This window comes from Hordeum vulgare, chromosome 5H (genome assembly GCF_904849725.1).
Source record: "Hordeum vulgare subsp. vulgare chromosome 5H, MorexV3_pseudomolecules_assembly, whole genome shotgun sequence".
Lineage (NCBI taxonomy): Eukaryota > Viridiplantae > Streptophyta > Magnoliopsida > Poales > Poaceae > Hordeum > Hordeum vulgare.
The window spans coordinates 577,745,305-577,767,509 of NC_058522.1; the positions used below are offsets into that span (position 1 = coordinate 577,745,305).

The following is a 22,205-nucleotide window of genomic DNA, read 5'->3' on the forward strand; positions in this document are numbered from 1 at the left end:
CCGCATGGTGTCCTCCGTAGGCCTCGGAGTGACACTTCTGTAGGATCTGTCCCTGTTCATGTTCAGGTACACAACGTCTAATAACACCATCTACTCCTTCCTTATACAGGTGAGGATCATCCCAAAAGTTATGTCTCAAGTCAAAGAAGAATTTATTCTTTTGCTGGTACGTGAAACTAGGTGGTATGTATTTGGCAATGATATAGTTTGCATAATCAGCATACCACAGTGCACTACGTGAAGCATTGATGACATTCAGTTGCTCATCGGGAAAGCTATCATCAATGGGTTGTGGGTCATCAAGAACGTTCTCCAACCTAGACAAGTTATTTGCTACTGGGTTATCAGCACCCTTTCTATCGACAACGTGCAAATCAAATTCTTGTAGCAAGAGAACCCATCTGATAAGTCTAGGTTTAGCGTCTTTCTTCTCCATGAGGTACTTAATAGCAGCATGATCAGTGTGAATAATGACTTTGGAATCAACTATGTAAGACCTGAACTTTTCACATGCAAACACGACCGCTAAAAATTCCTTCTCCGTAGTAGCATAGTTTCTCTGGGCACTGTCTAGAGTTTTACTAGCGTAGTGAATAACATTCAACTTCTTATCAACTCTTTGCCCTAGAACAGCACCAACAGCATAATCACTAGCATCACACATGATCTCAAAAGGCAAGTTCCAATCAGGTGGTTAAACAATAGGTGCGGTTATCAAAGCCCTCTTAAGTATTTCGAAGGCTTCCTCACAATCATCGTCAAAGACAAAAGAAATATCCTTTTGCAAGAGATTGGTAAGAGGCCTAGAAATCTTAGAGAAGTCTTTAATGAACCTTCTATAGAAACCAACATGACCAAGGAAACTTCTTATACCTTTGATACCTGTGGGGTATGGCATTTTCTGATCGCATCAACCTTAGCCTTATCTACTTCAATACCTCTTTAAGAAATTTTATGTCCTAAGACGATGCCTTCATTAACCATAAAGTGGCACTTCTCCCAATTCAAGACAAGATTGGTTTCTTTACATCTCTGCAAGACTCGATCAAGGTTGCTGAGACAATCATCAAAGGAAGACCCGTAAACGGAGAAGTCATCCATGAAAACCTCGACAATCTTTTCACAAAAGTCAGAGAATATAGCCATCATACATCTTTGAAAGGTGGCAGGTGCACTACATAAGCCAAAAAGGCATACGTCTATAAGCAAAGGTACCGAAAGGGCAGGTGAAAGTGGTCTTCTCCCGATCAGATTGTGCAACTCATATTTGGAAGAAACCAGAATATCCGTCTAGAAAGCAGAAGTGTGTGTGTTTGGACAGCCTTTCTAGCATTTGGTCGATAAAAGGCAAAGGGTAATGATCTTTCCTAGTGGCTTTATTCAGTTTTCTAAAATCGATCACCATCCTATAGCCAGTAATAATTAATCCTCTGTGGGATCGATTCATCCTTATCATTAGGGACAACGGTAATGCCTCCCTTCTTAGGGACGCAATGCACCGGACTCACCCAATCACTATGAGCGACAGGATAGATAATACCTGCTTCCAGGAGCTTTAGTATTTCTTTTCTCACTACTTCTTTCATCTTAGGATTTAATCTCCTTTGATGATTAGCAACTGGTTTGAAATCAGGATCAGTTTTAATCTTATGCTGACATAGAGTAGGACTAATGCCCTTAAGATCATCAAGAGTATATCCAATAGCAGCACGGTGCTTCCTCAGAGTTTTTAGTAATTTCTTTTCTTCATGCTCTGAGAGGCTAGCACTAACAATAACAGGATATATCTCCTTTTCATCAAGGTAGGCATACTTAAGAGTATCAGGCAACTGTTTAAGCTCGAACACAGGATCACCCTTTGGTGGGGGAGGATCCCCAAGCAGTTCAACACGCAAGTTATTCTTAAGGATATGATATTGTTCTAAGAAAACTCTAACTATCTCATCCCTTTCATCCATATGCATATATCATTTTCATGCTCAAGCAAGTATTGCTCTAAGGGATCAGTAGGAGGCACAGCAATAGATGCTAAGGCAATAGTTTCATCCCTACTAGGCAACTCCTTTTCATGAGGTTGTCTACCAAACTTAGAGAAATTGAATTCATGTGACACACCTTCAAAGCCAACAGTGACAATTTGCTGCTCACAATCAATATGAGCATTGACAGTATTGAGAAAAAGGTCTACCAAATATGATGGGACAGAAGCTATCTTGTGCGGTAGCAAGAACGAGGAAATCAGCAGGATACTTCGTTTTACCACACAAGACTTCAACATCCCTAACAATTCCCACGGGGCAGATAGTATCTCTATTGGCAAGCTGAATAGTGACATCAATGGGCTCTATCTCAACAGGTGCAATCTCGTCTTTAATTTCATCATATAAGGATTGAGGTATTGCACTAACACTAGCACCCACGTCGGATAAGCCATGATAACAATGATCTCCTATCTTAACAGAAACCACAGGCATGCCAACAACAGGCCTATGTTTGTCTCTAACGTGAGGTTTAGCAATTCTAGGAGCATCTTCACAGAAGTGAATATTATGTCCCTCAACATCGTCGGACAGAAGATCTTTGATAATACCAATGCTAGGTTCAACTCTAATTTGCTCAGGGGGTGTAGGTGTTCTAATATAGCCTCTGTGTATCACAGTTGAAGCTTTAGAATGATCCTTTATCCTAACAGGGAAAGGTGGTTTCTCAATGTAAGCACTAGGAACAACAGGATCATTATAGGCAATGACTTTCTCTTCAACTCGAGTGGGTTTAACTACATTGACTTCTAAAGGAGGATGATATTTAAACCACTTCTCTTTGGGGAGATCAATATGAGCAGCAAAAGATTCACACAATGAAGCTACTATCTCAGAGTCAAGTCCATACTTAGCGCTAAAATCACTAAAGGTATTTGTCTCAACAAAGGATTTAACGCAATCAAACATGAAATTCATACCTGACTCCTTACCTTCTTCCAGCTCCCAATCTTCAGAGTTGCGTTTAATTCTCTCCAATAAATTCCATTTGAAGTCAATATCTCTCTTCATAAAAGAACCGGTACATGAAGTGTCAAGCATGGTGCGATCATCATGAGAAAGCCGAGCATAGAAGTTCTGAATGATAATTTCTCTCGAGAGCTCATGATTGGGGCATGAATATAACATTGATTTAAGCCTCCCCCAAGCTTGAGCGATGCTTTCTCTGTCACGAGGCCAAAAAATGTAAATATAATTCCGATCACAATGTACTAAATGCATAGGATAAAACATTTGATGAAATTTCAATTTCAACCGATTGTAGTCCCATGATCCAGTATCATCACATAGCCTATACCATGTGAACGCCTTATCCTTCAAAGATAAAGGAAAGACCCTCTTCTTGAACTCATCCTCGGGCAAACCTGCAAGCTTAAATAAACCACAAACTTCATCTACATAGATTAGATGCAAGTCTGGATGTGATGTTCCATCTCCTGTAAAAGGATTAGCCAGCAGTTTCTCAAGCATACCCGAAGGAAATTCAAAGCAAATATTTTCAGTAGGTGCAGCAGGTTGAGGAGCAACTATTTGTGCTTCCGTTCGAGGTGAAGATACCCCGAACAAGCCCCTCAAAGGATTAGTATCCATAGTGACAAGTGACAATAAATTTCAACACACTATATGAATGTTTCCTTACCAAGTTCCACTTACCAAAGGCGCTTCACTCCCCGGCAACGGTGCCAGAAAAGAGTCTTGATGACCCACAAGTATAGGGGATCAATCGTAGTCCTTTCGATAAGTAAGAGTGTCGAACCCAACGAGGAGCAGAAGGATCTGACAAGTGGTTTTCAGCAAGGTAAAATCTACAGGCACTGAAATTGTCGGTAACAAGTGATTGTGTGGTGAGATGATTCGTAGCAAGCAACGAGTAACGACAGTAGCAACGGTGCAGCAAAGTGGGCCAATCCCTTTTGTAGCAAGGGACAAGCCTGGACAAAGTCTTATAGGAGGAAAAAACGCTCCTGAGGACACACGAGAATTTATGTGATGCTAGTTTCATCATGTTCATATGATTCACGTTCGTTACTTTGATAGTTTGATATGTGGGTGGACCGGCGCTTGGGTACTGCCCTTACTTGGACAAGCATCCCACTTAATTAACCCCTCTCGCAAGCATCCGCAACTACGAAAGAAGAATTAAGACAAAGTCTAACCATAGCATTGAACTAGTGGATCCAAATCAGCCCCTTACAAAGCAACGCATAAACTAGGGTTTAAGCTTCTGTCACTCTAGCAAACCATCATCTACTTACTACTTCCCAATGCCTTCCTCTAGGCCCAAATAATGGTGAAGTGTTATGTAGTCGACGTTCACATAACACCACTAGAGGAAAAACAACATACAACACATCAAAATATCAAACGAATACCAAATTCACATGACTACTATTAGCATGACTTATCCCATGTCCTCAGGAACAAAAGTAACTACTCACAAAGCATAATCATATTCATGACCAGAGAGGTAATGATTAGCATCAAGGATCTGAACATAAACTCTTCCACCAAGTAATCCAACAAGCATCAACTACAAAGAGTAATCAACACTACTAGCAACCTTACAAGTACCAATCGGAGTCGCGAGACGGAGATTGGTTACAAGTGATGAACTAGGGTTTGGAGATGAGATGGTGCTGATGAAGATGTTGATGGTGATGAGTCCCCTCCGATGAGAGGAGTGTTGGTGATGACGATGGCGACGATTTCCCCCTCCGAGAGGGAAGTTTCCCCGGCAGGATCGTCCTACCGGGGCTCTAGATTGGTTCTGCTCAAGTTCCGCCTCGTGGCGGCGGCGCAACCACGAAAAAGCTCCTCCTTGATTTTTTTTCCTGGACGAAAACCTTCATATCGCAAAAGAGGGGGGCAAGTGGGCCAGCAGGCTGCCCACAAGCCCTCATGGCGCGGCCTGGGGGAGTGGCCGCACCGTGCAGGCTTGTGGCCACCTGCACGCCCCCCTCTGGCGCTTCTTCGGCCTAGTATTTTTGATAAATCAGGAAAAAAATCCTCGTTGATTTTTACGGTGTTTGGAGTTGTGCATAATAGGTATCTCAACTTTGCTCCACTTTCAGGCCAGAATTCCAGTTGCCGGCATTCTCCCTCTTCATGTAAACCTTGCAAAATAGAAGAGAAAAGGCATAAGAATTGTACCGTGAAGTGAAATAACAGCCAAAGAAGCGATAAATATCAACATGAAAACATGATGCAAAATGGACGTATTAGCGACATCCACGTCCTTTCAACAACCTGTGCAGAGTGTAAAACTATTCGAATAGTCGTGTCCACTGTCAAGTACAGTTGGGCGGTGGTGCTTAAACTACGTCCAGTCGTTTCCGCATAAACCAAGTGTGCGTGTGTATAAAAGTGTTACATGAGAAAGTGATTACTCGATCAAGTTTGGTGACTTGACGTGGAGGATGAACATGAGATGTTCAGTCCTCGGAATATTTATGTTGATATCTGTAACCTGTTCTTATGGTTACTGTTTACTACCTGGTGCATGAATATTTAAATACTTGACCACATTTGTGCATTAATAAAACCTGCTTGCTGCAAAGGTTGCATTACTCTATTGCATAACCTGCATCATGGGTTGTTTGCGAGTACATTCAAAGTACTCATTGGTTTGCCACTGGTTATTTCATTGACCAGGTATGAGAGAAGAGGAAATGGATAAGAGTAACTTGGTGATGATCCTGCGAGCTAGGACGCTTCCTAGTCAGAATGCGTGTAGGTTAAGGTTGATGGCATGGGTTCACGCTTTCGACCAATATCTCCGCTATTAGTCAAGTTTGGTGTTTTGGCCTTCAAGGCCCTATATATGTAAGACTTGACCACAATGGTCATTTATTGTATCAAAACATATGTATGGATGTAAGACTCATGTTATTCAGTTTCTGTGTGTTCGGTGAGCATTGATCTCTGGGATCACTGAGCACGTTCATTTGGCGATCTCGACTCGTAAGTCGGGGTCCCCACACCATCCAATGACATGTCCGTACCTTGTCAAGTCAAGCTCCTGGAATTCATCTATGCTGACAGAGAACTCTATCTCCATTGCCAAAGTGTGTCTACAACTATCTTCCTTCTCCTGTAGCTCCTAAAGTATCTTCTTTGTTTATTTCATAAGTTTCTTCTTGTTGTTGCAAAAGTGATATTTGTTGAAATCCATCATAGCTGCATTTGTCTCCTCATAACTCTTTATCCATACTTGAAGTTCCTTCATCATACAACGACGTCGCTCCTCTTCACAGTTCTCATATGCTGCCGCGAGACTCAGAGCTGCATGGTCCATTCTACATGAATATTATGGTTTTATAGATTACTCAAATGACATACAACAAAACACAACTTAAATGAAATGACATAGAAGACCAAGTTACTTAATATGACATATAACACCAAGTTCTCATGGAGTTCAAATGATAAAAGGCACATAACAAATATGGAGTTCAACTAACATAAGTAGGAAATGGTTAGTGTACAAGTCGTAATAGTTCAAATGATAACACGGTAAGCAAAGGGGTACGTGTCATTATACTTCAAATGACAAAGGTTACATAGCCTCATGTTAATGAGCATCCATTCTATTTTTCGTACGGTCACGGGTTGCAAGAAATGTCATTCTTTCTTTCTTTGACCCATGCCCAATGGGAAGCCTTCCTCGGTATCGGTGATGATGGTTGCCTCACTAACCAATCAATGACCTTGACATGGTTTCCCACGTCAATCTGTCCATATTATTCCCTTGTTGTACACAATGCAATTTGCCTTGCAAGATCACGTCTACAATCTTTTTTGTTTTTTTAGCCTGGCCAAATTCTTCTCTTTTTTTATTAAATTTTCTGAAGACTTCTTATAGAAATAGTACATTGAAAATTCTCTAGAAGCTGCATTCAACGCATCAACGGCTTCGACCCAAAGGTTCATATTTTCCTCAATAACTTCACGTATACGCTTTGCCGCCGCCTCAGCAGAAACCTCAAAGTAAACGAACGGTGTCGTCCTACAATTCAAGGAGTAACCATTAAGGTAATTATAGCCTTAAATATTTTCTTAAGCCTATCACTAACACCTAACATGACCACTAACCCCAGCATAAGATCTAGGTACCCCCAACAATGTTAGGCACATAATACATAGGCAAATCACAAACAGAACCCTAAATGCATCATATTCATTGATTTAACCACGACAAAATGATGAACTAGGGTTTGCAAGAAATTGAGCAAATACACCCAAAATTTATGATTTGAACCAATCAAAAAGAGGGGAACTAAGAGAGGTACCTTGGATGATGAAAGTGCTCTGGATCCACCGAACAAATCTCAAGCAAATGAGAGAGATTTGTGAGACCCTTGTGTGCGGAATGGAGAGGGGAGAGGAGTTGAGCTCGGGGGAGAGGTGAGGGGGCTGAATGTGTGGGTGTGGGGGAGCAAAGACCCCACCCCACAAACTTATGCCCCTCAGGGGTCTATCGCCAAGTCCTTAACGGTAGGTGTAGGCACCCTATCGTCAGGGTGTACGGCGGTAGGCCCTTTTCCACGTCAGTGCTGCCTGACGGACATAATGTGTCGTCCACCCACCGCCATCACCCTAAGAGCAAATCGAACGGGGCGACCCAAACGGACATCGTTTTTGTCCGCTTTTTTCCGTTTGGGTCGTCCGTCGGCCTATTTGTGTCAGATTTTTCTAAATGGTCAGCACATGCACCCAAGGGCAAGCAAGTGAACAACAACACTGTGGTAGTAAAATAGTAGGAGAGGGGTGAGTTGAAGTGGACCAATGAATTAAATAAGCACGCAGATGTGGGTGGATGATTGTGTGACAAGTGGGTCAGGTCAGACACATGCGGACACTGAGAGGACGCGCACGCATCTGCTTCACGTCCGCGTCGACGCATTTCAGTCCCAAGTTTGAGCCGGAAATGGATCGGCGCAAACGCGTTTTGACAATGGATCCGTACGTTGGGCCATCACTTTTGTGCGCGTGGACGTAAACGGACGAAATGCGTCGCCCCGTTGGAGTTGCTCTAATGCGAGTGCTCCTAGCGGTAGGGTGTGTTGGGCTACCGCTAGGCCCTCCCACGATACGCAAAGGGTTAGATCTTGATTTTTTTTAAGACGAGTCAGACGTGGCCAATCTACTTCAAAAGGGTCGAAACACAAAATTTTGCCCTCCCGTGACTTAATATAAGACATTTTTGACAGTTTAAAGTGCCAAAAAAGGTCTTGTATTGGGAGTAATTCTTTTCCTAATAACTAACATAATCGGAAAAAGAGCTTGTTGAAGAAGAAAGGAAGAAAGAAAAGTGAGAGAGGAAAGCAAAGCTGTTTCGTAGCTGGCCTTGTCCAGTCCGAATTGACATGACTTGACCTGACCTGGCCATGCAAGGTCACACCGGAACTAAAAAGCTTGAGCTGCTGTCACTGCCATTGATGAGCAGAGCAGGCGTCCCCCTGGCGACCGAGTAAACTCGGCAGTGAATGTCACTGACACGGAGGTAAAAAGCAGCGAATGCCACGATTCCTCTTTTGTTTTTTCGCATGCATCAAATTAAGTGTTTATTTAGACCATTACAGCCGGACCTTCAAATCATCCTTAGACGTGTATATAGTCCCGTCACTATCCGATAACAAAAAAATCGATATAGACGGGTCTCTCAAACCGGTCTCAAACGATCAGGCTGATCGTAACCCTATTTTCAATCCAAATATGAGACTGATACGGAAAGCCTGTGTGTGCCCGGGCACGTCCACCACGTTTGTCGGATTGCCCTCACGCGGACTCGCCGGGAAACCCGACGGTCCGAAAGGCCGTCGGCGAGTGTGAACATCGCATGGCGCCGCTCCGGAGTCGGGGCCGGCTATTTAAGCCGGTCGACGCCCCCCAACCCTAGCACATCCGCCTCCTCCCTTTCTTCGTCGTCACCCGAACACTTCCCTCTTCGAGCCCGTCAGCCATGCCACCACGCTGCCGACATGACATGATCCAACATCGTCTCTTACACCTTCACCAGGTCCGAAACCAAAGGGACGCAGGGCTACCTCTGGAACCAGGGGTGGATTTCGAGGAGGGGAGGAGATGGGGAGGAACCACAGGCGTCGGAGGAGGCATCTCCGGAGGAGCCGACGGTGGTCGATCTGTGGCCGGAGTAGCTGGCCATCCTAAACTCCATCCGTTCCAAGACGGCTGTGGTGGCCAGGCGTCGGATGAAGGAACCACGGCGTCGCAGGCGGCGGAGGCGACGACACATGTGGTCAGGCTCCAACGCAGGCCATCTTCGACAAGGAAGAAGATCAATAGTAGTGCGCATGATATATTCTGCATGCTTTTGTATGGATATGAGGGATGAATTATAAGAGAACTGAATGTGAAGAGGGAAATGTGAGACACGATGCTCCACGGTTGTTTGAAGAGCCGAATTTGTAAGAACCGACTATAGATGCTCTTACTCCATCCGTTTTTGTAGTCCGTGTATAACTTTTGCCTAAAGTCGAAATATTTACTTTGACCAAACTTATAAAAAAAAGGTACCGACATTCATAATACGAAAGCAATGTCATTAGATTCTTTACGGAATGCTGTTTCGTATCACATACATTTGGTATCGTTGGTGTTGTTATTTTTTAATATAAATTTAATCAAACATCATAAATTTAATTCGACGCAAATCTTATACGCCGAGCAAAGAAAACCGGAGGAAGTAGTACCGTATCACATTATTAATATCTCCTCATGTGCGACCGGAGGGAGTATACTACAAGTAGATTCATGTTCTCCATCCAACAAGAAAAAGAAACGGTGCTGCAAGGAAATAGGTAGAGCGTGAAGTTGTGTACAGGCGGGCCGTACTGCCAAGCAAACCGTCGCGGTGGCCGGTACGACGGCCGTCGTCGTCGTCGTCATCATCATTTCTTTGGTGTCTGTTGGTTATACTCCTACTAGTACAATGAGATGAGATGGGCCCTACTCACTCTGCCTCTGGTCTATGGTCCGTCTCCGGGCATGTGTTCAACGCGGCTGAGTGCTACTACTCGTGCCAATTAATCTCCACACCTGTATCCCGCCCTCACGTCGCTGTATGGTGTATATACCATACATATCTATTGCTGCGTTCGGTATCTCGTACGTGACCAAACCGGTTTCCCTATCTTCAGAAAGAACAAGAAAAAAAAAACACATGGAACATTCCAGAAAAATGGTACTACGAAGTACTATATTCTGATTAATTAGCGAATGCAAACATTTAGAACATTTAGTACAAAAGCTTGAGAAAAAAAGTACTTATTCTACAAGAGAACGAGAAAGTGATGGGAGAATGTAGAACACTACTACACTTTATTATGCCTAACGAAAACAAACGGAATAAATGTAAATTTTTCTTAAAAAAAGTAGGACCAGGTTAAGGCGCCCAACGCGTGCGAGCGAGTGGCGTCGAGTGCTCGCTCGCTCGCTCACTCGGCGCCAGCTGCGGCCACCAGAAACTTCCGTTTTCTACTAACCTAACCTGATTTGGACCGCTGTCATTATGATTGCCTAAGATAACAAGTCAACAATTAATTGTCAACAGCTACTTGCTAGGAACAGTTCGCAGCAGTTTACTACGCAACAGCCCGCAGCAGTTCCAAATATACATTTTACTAGGAACAGTTCGCAGCAGTTTACCTAAATATAAGTCTTTTAAGACATTTTACTAGTTGTCTACATACGGAGCAAAATGAATGTATATGCATCCGTATGTAGTTCATTAGTTGAATCTCTAGAAAGACTTATATTTAGAAACGGAGGGAGTAGTACTATAATCAATAAATATCCATAATGTACCAAGCAAACCCTAATAGTAGTAAAACAAATTTGAAATAAAAGGAAGACATCCATAACAATTACTCCTGTACTGCTCACGCGTTTCTCATTAACAGATGCATCAGGAGGTGTGCTATATACTCTATGTACGTACGTGCGCTGTGGGAGGGTGTTTATGCACTAGTTTTTAAAAAAAAATTAGGACCGGATCCATCATCTTTTTCTTTTCTTTGTTTTTTCTTTCTCTTCGTCAATCACGTGCAAGTAACCGAACATATAAGAAACAAATGTGAAGTTTGGCTGCGCGGACAGACAAATAGAAGACACGTCCGGTCAATGACCGGACACGTCCGCGAAAGTTTAGGACTCATATTTACAATGTCCGGCTATAGATGCTCTAACAGATGCATTACCACCATATTCGGTGGCATCAACTTACGAAGTGTAACTTTTTGAAGCCATCCTAATCCGCATCGTAGCCAACACCGAAGCACCCCCCCCCCCCATTGGTCAAGTTTTTCGCTTGGTTTGCAATTCAAAACTATGTGTGGAGTGTAGTCCGTCTTGCATGCAGAGATTGGCCAAATTATGGGTTGTGCCTTTTTTTATGTAGGAAGGTGCATGAGTCTATGGGCCATCTTCTTTTCAAATGTCGTTTCATGTTGGGACTTTGGAGGAAGATTAAGAATTTGCTTGGCTTGTATACGCTTGACATATCCCAATGGGCGACCGAGTAATCCATTAAATCTTAGTGGATCAATACCACGAGCTGCACGACAAGTAACCGGAAAGCCATGGCCTCCCTTACTATGCTTGTTTGTTGGACATTATGGACCAAAAGGAATGCATGTGTGTTTTAGACAAAAAGATATGCCGACGCCATCCATCCAATGGGACATTCACGTCGATAGCGCCCATGCACTATGTACAACTTTACCATGTTGGGCCTGTTGACAATAGACGACGTGTGCCTAGTACGAAGGTACGTGGGGACGTCTTTCATAAGTGTTACCAACTATCTTTGTTTGGTTCATTATCTTATGCATACAGAGAAGGAGGGTCGACTTTGGCCCGAGGGTATAAAAGGAGAGGAGATGAATCATTTGAAGTCGGGTTGATAGGGGTAGTTGAAATTCTACCAGATCAATGTACACGAAGAACACATGAGTACGAGTAGGATGTTATACCTCACTCATGGCCCGAACATGGGTTTAATTTTCCTTGTCATGTCGGTGGAGTGTTTAAACCCGGACCGAATAATCTAAGAGTTACATCCTAGCTCTGATCTTGACGATCACCCATCGACAAAATATGGTGTCCAAATGTGAAGAGTGAAACCATGTGCTTCAGTTCAAGATATCCAGACATGGGCTACAAACACACATGTTTGGAAAAGTTGTACCATACGAGATCGTGCGTGTGTAACTGTGGTATCTGGTAGACATGGGCTACAAACACACATGTTTGAAAAAGTTGTACCATACGAGATCGTGCGTGTGTAACTGTGGTATCTGGTTTTGAACATTGCAAATAAAAAGTTGCACACTACAAGTTAAGTAATGCCACCCACATAATTTGAACCTTGCCTTTTTGGCACCAACCTTGATACCCATGCCGCGAGCCGAAACTGTTTTTCCGAATGAATAGCACCACAAAACTCATATCAACCGACATGAGCTTTACGACAATATGAGCACTTCCATTCTTCTGCTCCACTCTTCAACCAAGATCATCGAAAACGTGCTTCAAGTTCACCATGTCAGTCCACGTGTTGCCACAAATAGATAACACCTAAATCGAGTTCCGTCTCCCCACGCTAGAACCAAGGTATTCGGCCCAAAAAATGTTGGCCAACACGAGACGACTTGCTTCCTTGGGCCCATGCTAGTGCCTTGGCGCGATCAAGTAGGCCACTCCTCCGTTGTCATGTTCCGCCAGCGCGTGGCAAGTACTCACGCTCGTAAAACCTCTATCTAAACTGTGAGTGCAGTCCGTGCTTCAAACTCTGGTAGGTGAAGCATACGTTATGATCACCACATTCATAATTCGGATACCTGACCTTTATTGCAACTTCGGTCGCGTCATCCATGTCGCCAGTAAAAACGAAATCCACAAACTGATACCGTCGAAAACCCAGCTTAAGACGAGATGAGACGAAACCACTAACGTCGACAAAGAAACAAACAAAAGACTTCCCCTCCCTCCCTAAAGCATCCCTAAAGCATGAACCTGACAAACCAGCATAATCCGAACACGAAAACAATGAAATAAAAACATAAATGAATGCATCACCACCGCTTTTTTTGTTGATAATAATAATAATAATAGTAGATAAAAACAATGATGATAGTGTACTCCTATCCTAGTCTACAGCAGGAGCAAGTAGCTTTTTTTGATTATTACTACCACAAAATAGGAGCAGTAGTAGCAGGAGTAAATAGCAAACTACCACAAAAGCCCATGCCCACCACAAGTTCGGTCTGGCAGGTGGGCCCCACCCCAGCCCCGACCCCTCGACCCCGAACCCAACCGGACCGGACCGGATGTGTCCCGAAGGGGCCTGGGGATGGTGGGGGCTATATATAGGGGCACCGGGTCTCCTCTCATCGGTTTCCCCCTTCGTCTTCCTCCCCTCGCTCCTCCTCCCAACCTCAACCCTACTTCCGCCATCCAAATCCAACCCGGCACCCCACCCCCGCCCCCGCCCCGCACAAAAGCGGCGAAACACCCCAGCGGAGCGCCGGAAAACACAAAAACAACTAAAACGAACACAGGCCGCGCGGGCGGGCCGGAGGGGAGATCGCCCCCCGCCGATTCCCCGATCGGCTCCGCGGATCCCCGCGCCCGCCCCCAGATCCCCGCCGCCCGCCGGGATGACGGCCCCATGCTCCCCCCGCCCGGCCCACTGACCCCGCCCGCCGCAGCGGGACAAGGATTCCCGAGGGAGGAGGAGGAGGAGGAGGACTGGGCTCTGGTGGCGGCGGGCTGATCCGGCGGGGCCCCAGGCGGCCGTGCCATGTCTCGCTGCTTCCCGTTCCCGCCCCCAGGATATGTCAAGACCGCGCGCCCCGACGCCCACCTAGCATCGCCCCTGCTCGACAAGGACAAGGTGGAAAACAACACACCAGCCTCCCCTCTTGCTCCCTCCATTAGCCCACCACCATCAAGGATTCCTTCCACATCCCTCGGGAGGGCATTGTGTGCCGCCGCCGCTACTTGGTTGGTTGCAGAATTTCTTGCGCATCTCTGGTCAGGACTAGTTTCTTGCGGCTCCGCTGCCATGGATTTTTGCAGCGTTTTCGGTCCCTTGGGGTTAGGTCGTCACTCGAGGGCGTGTTCATTGTACCCACCGCTGATTTGTCTCTTCCACCACTGGCTTGGTAGAGAAGCAGCTAGAGAACAAACCAGGGATGAACCGATGGTTTCCTGAAGAGTGCTTCGGGCAAATTGAACTTGATAGGCCTGCGGCGTCTTGCGCTTAGTTGCGTGCGCAAGGTGGGGGTTTCTGTTTGGATGAATCGATGGGAGAAGGGATGCCGGTTTATGTCGTTTCCATTGATTATTGCGGCTTAGGTCGTTTTGCAAGCTGCAAACAATTGTATTCTAGGCAAAGGCACATTTAGTATGTCGGTACTCGGGAGGCTTACTAGTAGGGTGAAGAAGTTATTTAGGTCGGCGGAGAAGAGGCAAATGTTTCCAATTTGTCGGTGTGCGGCTAAAAGCGCGACTAAAGTTCTAGAGACGTTACTGCTGGAAGCTATTGCTGGGAGTTTTTTTTTTGGTCTATCATATAACATGACTACTTTCTGCAAATATCATCCTAGTAGAGTTAAAGTACATGCTATTCATTAAACCGGTATATTATTTTTCTATGTAACTGGTATATGTGTCCTGGTCCTGGTGGGAATTACCATCAGTCCTTGGTGTAGATTAGCATAAAGATGTCCATCTGTGCAAATATGAATCACTTAGTCAGGGTAAATCAATGACCACACCGATGAAACAAAATTTTCTAATTGCCGGTGTCATACTAGGTGTTCTAGATCAGTGGACGGTGGAATGGATCGATTAGGATTTGTACTGTAAACATTTATGTAGCTATATTCATCTCATTGCAGTTAGGTGTTGTGTATGTGAAACCACAATTCAGTATTTTTGTTATCTAAAGACTATTATTGCTTTGTTACTCCTTCTGTAAGGAAACTGTCTATGCTTTAACGTAGATTTCTTGTTGTATTTTACATGACATTTTGTTGTTTTAGTGTAGTCCTTTCCAAGTGTGCCCCTATAACAATCATCATACTCTCTAGTATCTACAATAAAGAATAAACTCTAGTATCTATTGTGTTGTGGTTCGGAACTTGGGAATACAGCATAAGTGCAAAAAGGAGACTCTATTTTTGGAGAATGAAGCTTATGAGTAAGATGGGAATGGGATATTGGAATGACTCGTAATCTCGTATGATGATTTCTTAACGTCTTTCTATCTTGCTAAATGTTTGCCTTTACCAAGCTACTAGTAAGAAGGTTGATACACGCTCATTCCCTGCCTTAAGGCCTTTCTAGGAACAATTTGCTTGGTCTTTCATACCTGACTATGTACTGTAGAAGCTCCCATTATGCCAATAGTTTGCTGGACTGTTCCATTCAGTTGTATTTATCTGTGTCAAATAGCTTGCCTTAACAGCTCTGGTTCCATTCTACAACTATATCTATTCCTACACTTGATATAATAATTTATATATGTTGGTGTTCCTATGATTGATAGATTGTCAAATCAAACTAAAATGACATTCACAATTCATCTGTCTGCTTATTTCCTATTTTTTCCGGCCCCAGGAAAAATAATAATTATGTGTTAACATGTAAGCAAGTTTGTTAATGAAGCATAGAAAACATAAATATCTTGGCAGTTTAAATTGCAATATATAGAGAAGAAGTCCACCTAGTTCTATCATATCAGTGCCCTTTACATGAAAAACTGGTAGCATAACCAAAGTTTATTCACTACAGAGGCTGTATCGTATAGATATATTATGCATTGTTTGAAAGCTGCCAGTTGTAATCAATTTGTGACCTGAACTTTTCAGCAGATTTTTCTGTCATCTTTGTATAAGAATCATATCTGGACCTCCCTTAGGTGTCTTCTGACATCATGGGATTAAATATGATTTGGTAACTGAACTCATGTTAGGTTTCTGATATTAATATATTTTCCTCACAATCTAATAAACTTTAAATTTCCAGTACTAAAAAGCTTGAAAGGGGAATTCAGGATTATCTAGGCAGCCCTTACATTGCACAATAATTTTAACTCCATGAACGGATATGTTGATGTTGTCACTTACAAACACCCTAAATAAATGGTATAAATGCTATATAACGTATCAGAGGGACAAGCGTTTACTTGCTGTTCTTGGTTAGTTTTAGCTGTGAACGTTGTTTATCAATCTGATTATTTTGTGTGCTCTATTGAACTTATGTGCTAGGCATTTTTTTTGCTTGCGATCTGCGTTATTTTAATATATCCTTCGTAATTCCATGTTGCTCATCAAGGAAAAACTACCGAGGCTCCATTCAAGTACATGGTTTCTTGCAAGATCTGGTCTAACTAACTCTATTTAGGACATTCGAGGGTTTCATGGTTTGTTCTTTTAAAACATGATAAGCAAGGAAGTTTCACACTTTCACTAAATATGGCAGATACTCATCCAGTAACCCTGCCCTCATAAAACATGGCCATAAAATGACTACATTAGGTGTTATGTTATTTTTGCAAGTTCATTGTAGTGACTTGCAGCACTGTTGCTTTACTTGATTGACTACATGAGCTATTATGTTAGATTTTTAGCATAGCGTCTCAATAAACTAGCTTATTTCTGTCCTGATATGTTGAAATGATTGTTCAAGTATTGGCTTATATTCAATCTTATGTTACAACCTAAACTCTCTATGGTCCATAACATGGCTGTTTCATGCCACATGTTTAAATGTGGGGTGATTTGGACTTAGTTTGTTTCCTTACTAAATAGAGTACATATCCTTCTAAATTTATGACTTATTTGGTCCTTGACTGAATATGGCGGAAATTTCAGTGCCAACTTTATTTTTGCAACAGATGGTCCATGTATAAAATATGTTGGTTAACTTCGTCAAGTGGTTAGTGTCAAAAGCAAAAGCTTCGACCACACATAAAGTAGTAATATTACCAGGTTGTAGCTGAACATGATTATTCGAGTCATTAGACTTGTTAGCAAAAAAAAGTATAAGCTGCAATCAGAGAAGCAGATTGTTTCCCCAGGCCTTACTCAATGGTTATGTAGTGCGAGTTCATAAGTTTAAAAATAATATTTCAGATACGAACTCCAGAAATTTGGAATACTGTATGCCATTTAGTTAGTGTGATTCAATGGTCATTGTAGCTTGTAATTTTTTGTACTAATGGTAGCTTCCCATAATAGTGATGCGTCGTAGATGTTTATATTGACATGAGCATTCCGGTAGATCAACAAACTTAGTTTCTTTTTCTCTTAGCGTTTTTTTGGACTGTTGTTTGAAATATATTAATTCGACGTGTTTATGCTTAGCGTCGATCTCTTCTTTTAAAATTTATTGACTTCGCATCAACCATCTTTTTTCAGGAGAAACACAAAGAGAAGAAGCATAAGAAGGACAAGAAGGACAAAGATAAAAAAGAAAAGAAGGATAAAGAAAGGAGTAAAGATAAGCACAGAGATAAAAAAGATCGAAAAGAGAAGCACAAAGACAAGAAAAAGGACAAGAGCAAAGATAAAAGCAGGGAATCTGAAGGGACTGACAGACATGGTGAGGCTCTCATTGGTCAGAAGTTTGGAGAGAGCAGCAGAAAATCTGAAGAAATTAAGGATCCTATATCCAGGGAGGAACTGGTTAGAAAGACACAAGATCAGAAAGGGGTGGAGAATCGAGCTGTTAACAACTTCACTATTTCAAATGAACGAAGTCGTGAAGGTTTTAGTGCTGCACCTGCACTGGAGAATGACAGGACTGCAGTTAACAAAATGCGTATTCACTCTATTGATGCTTCAAGGAGAAGTGAGGGCTTGGGGCAACAGACCATCACTATCAATCAACAGAAAAATGGCACATCGATTCGACGCAGTGAGAACCTCAACAGTTCGTCTCAAGGAGGCTCTGATGGCTTCAGTACAACACCTATGGCTGAGAAGGAAAGAGTCAAAGTCACTAGGCCTCTCTCCAACTCTACTGATTCTGTGCCAAGGAAAGAGGGAATGGGGCAGCGTATCAGTAACATTAGCATACTGGTGCAGAAAAGAACTGAGAGCCCAAATAAAGAGACTGCAAGGAAAGAAATTGGCACCAGCTCTCCATTGCTCAGAAGCCCTGCTAATGCTCTGCACAAGGGAAATGGTAAGGTTGGTCGTCCGGTGGATAGCGCACCAACATCCATGCAGAGGTTTGAAAGTCCATCAACATCTGGCGCTTCAACAGGGATGGATAGAAGTCTACCTAGGTCAACTATCCCAAGCCCAAGCATTACAATCCGAAGGCCAAATGGGATGGTTCGGCCAACTGAGAACTTTTCAATTTCTGCTAGTAAGCCCAATGCTGGAGGTGTTTCACCTGCCATGGGCAAGGAAAAGGGACCAGGCGGAAGAATGCTGCAGAATACTGTTTCAGCTGATCAGAAACTGGTTGGTGTCAAGCCCCCAGCTGTGGGCAAGGAAAAGGAACCAGGTGGAAGAATGCTGCATCCTTGTGTTTCAACTGATCAGAAACAGGTTGATTCTAAACCCCCAGCTGTGGAGAAAATTGCAGTTGGAAGAGCTGAAAGGGTGGAAAAGGTTAGAGATGGGGCATCTGATGATACAAAGAAAGAGGACAAAAAACGTGAACGGCATGAGAAAAAGAAGAGGAAAGAGAAACACAAAGAGAAGAAAAAGGAAAAGGAGGCAAAGAAGGAGAAACAGGAACATAATCACAAAGAGCATGATAAGTTAAGAGAAAACAGTATAGATTATCAGATAGACAGTCTGATAGATAGCCTTGACACGAAGCCCTTAACCCCTCCCTTAGCTCCTCCAGCTGATGATGCAAAAGTTATCCTAGCTGATGAAAACCTGAAGAAGCGAAAGAACCACGAGATGAATGGTTACCTACAAAGTGAGTTCCTAGCTTTGCTTTTTGTCATTTTGCACTTACCAGTACTGCAGTCTTGTAGAACACCATTATACCTTTTTATGGTGCTTTATGTTATAAGACTTCTGATGCTCTCTGTACAGACCATCATGAAATGCGGCCTACAAAGTTGCCGAGACCAGCCCCCTCCAGCAATCATGTGGAGAATGGTACAGCATCTCATGTAGCCGCGCCACCCTCTTCCATGAAGCCAGATGCCATGAAAATCGAAAAGGCTGAACGGCTCCCTAAGAAGGAAGAGAAGGTCAATGGCAACAAGGAAGCTCAGCAGCGACCTTCACTTGATTCAGGGCTTCGAGATCCTCTCCCTAATAAGAAGGAAGAGAAGGTCAATGGCAGCAAGGAAGCTCAGCAGCGACCTTTGGTCGATACAGGGCTTCGAGATCCTCTTCCTAAGAAGGAAGACAAGGTCAATGTCAACAAGGAAGCTCAGCAGCGACCTTCGGTCGTTCCAGGGCTTCGAGATCCTCTCCCTAAGAAGGAAGAGAAGGTGAATGTCAGCAAGGAGGCTCAGCAGCGACCTGCGGTCGTTCCAGGGCATCGGGATCCTGGGGCGTCATCTGGGAACGGCGCACCTGCTAGGAAGTCGCCTCACCCGGATTTCAAGTATCTGGGACAGATATACAGCATCCCTGAAGCACCTCAGATCATGGAATGTGATTATGGCGATCAAGACTGGCTGTTTGATCATTGTAGCAGCACCAAGCCAGAGAAGGGCAAGAAGGTGACTGAGGCCGATGAAGTGCCCCAAGTGTGGGCTGAGGCAATGAAAATCGACCCGGCCGACGTCATCGCTCTGCCATATGTCATTCCTTTCTGATACGATGCTTCATGAACTAAAAGATCCAGTGAAGTAACTGAGCACTCAGCACATCAAGTTTGCAACTAGTTTCTACTTTGTAGCACTGCTCTGCTACAGCTTGTGTAGCTCGGTGGCAGGAATGGGTGATTCACCCGTTCTTGGGTGGGGGTAGCTGTAGACCGGTGCGTGACAACTCAGCACTTGTGAGAGAGCTGGCATGGCTGGCAGGTGTGGAGTATCGATCCCGACGAGTGCTGTGCTGCCCGGAGAAGAAGAAGAGGAGAGAAGGCATTGGTGTCCGTTGGTCGTCGCCGTGACATGACATGATCGCCCATCCCGCGACAGCGGGGTCATGATGAGCTAGCTATCCTTGCTGCCGCTGCACAATTTTGATCTGTATGAATGGTGTAAAAGCATTTTTATAACCAACATGTACAATAGAGAGACAGAGGAGAAGGGGAGCGCGTGAAGAGGGAGGAAGAGACTTTGAGTGAGTGAGACATTCATTTATAGTTGGATTGGTTGGTGAGACGCACACATAATCTGCTGCTCCTGCTGCTGCTGCCTGATTTATTCTTGTTCCTGAAGTTGGCATGTCGTTTTGTGTATATAACTCTCTCCTTTTTAGTGGTTTTACGCTACATAGATGATGTGTTTTTGCTGAGATTTTGTAACGAACGCTACTCTTGTTGAAAGAGTCACCGCAGGGTATGAGGAGGTATCATCGGAAGTTGAAAATTTTGTCTTCCAAACTGTTGAGACTTGAGAGTTGGCAAGATAGTTTTCTAGTTCTCTCTATAGGAGGGGATGCATAACTTGCAGTTACAGTCACGTTTTCAGGTTGTTGTTCTTGTGCAAACATGTAGACAGACCTGTGAATAGATAATGTCAAGGCTCTGCGATGTACTGTAGTATGCCTGAAATTAGGTGACAGGTTTTGCTAAAATTGAGAAAAATTTGACACAAGATTCAGAATATCCGTTAGATACTAACTAGTGGTGGCAGCACTAACCTGAGGCCAAGGCCGCCAAGTGAGATGATATTTTCATTTCCAAGCTGATGATGCTGGACTGTACTTCCTTCCATGTCCTACCGCAGCAGCACGGGCATGATCAAGTGCAGAGCATGTGGATGGTATAGCACGTGTTGATCCACCACCGTTTTTTGGGCAGTCGTGCGTGCTGCTGCTGCTGCTGCTGATGACCACCCGTTTCGGAATCGTCGTGTTCATGCACCTGCGACGTACCGTCTGTCCCCAACACGACCGCGGAGAAACTGAGTGGAAAAGTGGTTCTGGCTGCGTCTACGGTCCTTATATCGTTTTTATATTAAAAAATGAATATGAGGGGTGACGGTAACTATGGACACGGTCCTTATATCGTTTTTATATTAAAAAATGAATATGAGGGGTGACGGTAACTATGGACACGGTCCTTATATCGCTTTTATATTAAAAAATGAATATGAGGGGTGACGGTAACTATGGACACGGTCCTTATATCGTTTTTATATTAAAAAATGAATATGAGGGGTGACGGTAACTATGGACACGGTCCTTATATCGTTTTTATATTAAAAAATGAATATGAGGGGTGACGGTAACTATGGACACGGTCCTTATATCGCTTTTATATTAAAAAATGAATATGAGGGGTGACGGTAACTATGGACACGGTCCTTATATCGTTTTTATATTAAAAAATGAATATGAGGGGTGACGGTAACTATGGACACGGTCCTTATATCGTTTTTATATTAAAAAATGAATATGAGGGGTGACGGTAACTATGGACACGGTCCTTATATCGCTTTTATATTAAAAAATGAATATGAGGGGTGACGGTAACTATGGACACGGTCCTTATATCGTTTTTATATTAAAAAATGAATATGAGGGGTGACGGTAACTATGGACACGGTCCTTATATCGTTTTTATATTAAAAAATGAATATGAGGGGTGACGGTAACTATGGACACGGTCCTTATATCGCTTTTATATTAAAAAATGAATATGAGGGGTGACGGTAACTATGGACACGGTCCTTATATCGCTTTTATATTAAAAAATGAATATGAGGGGTGACGGTAACTATGGACACGGTCCTTATATCGTTTTTATATTAAAAAATGAATATGAGGGGTGACGGTAACTATGGACACGGTCCTTATATCGCTTTTATATTAAAAAATGAATATGAGGGGTGACGGTAACTATGGACACGGTCCTTATATCGCTTTTATATTAAAAAATGAATATGAGGGGTGACGGTAACTATGGACACGGTCCTTATATCGTTTTTATATTAAAAAATGAATATGAGGGGTGACGGTAACTATGGACACGGTCCTTATATCGTTT

At 43.4% G+C, this 22,205-nt stretch overlaps 1 protein-coding gene across 1 annotated transcript; it reads left to right on the forward strand.

Moving 5' to 3' along the window:
- Positions 1–13,452: 13,452 nt before the first annotated feature.
- Positions 13,453–20,583, forward strand: LOC123395080 (serine/arginine repetitive matrix protein 1-like). Its single transcript, XM_045090011.1, has 3 exons — positions 13,453–13,953; positions 17,486–19,007; positions 19,127–20,583. The coding sequence occupies exons 1-3, from the start codon at positions 13,861–13,863 to the stop codon at positions 19,861–19,863; spliced, it is 2,352 nt and encodes a 783-aa protein (XP_044945946.1). The 5' UTR covers positions 13,453–13,860; the 3' UTR covers positions 19,864–20,583.
- The last annotated feature ends 1,622 nt before the right edge of the window (positions 20,584–22,205 follow it).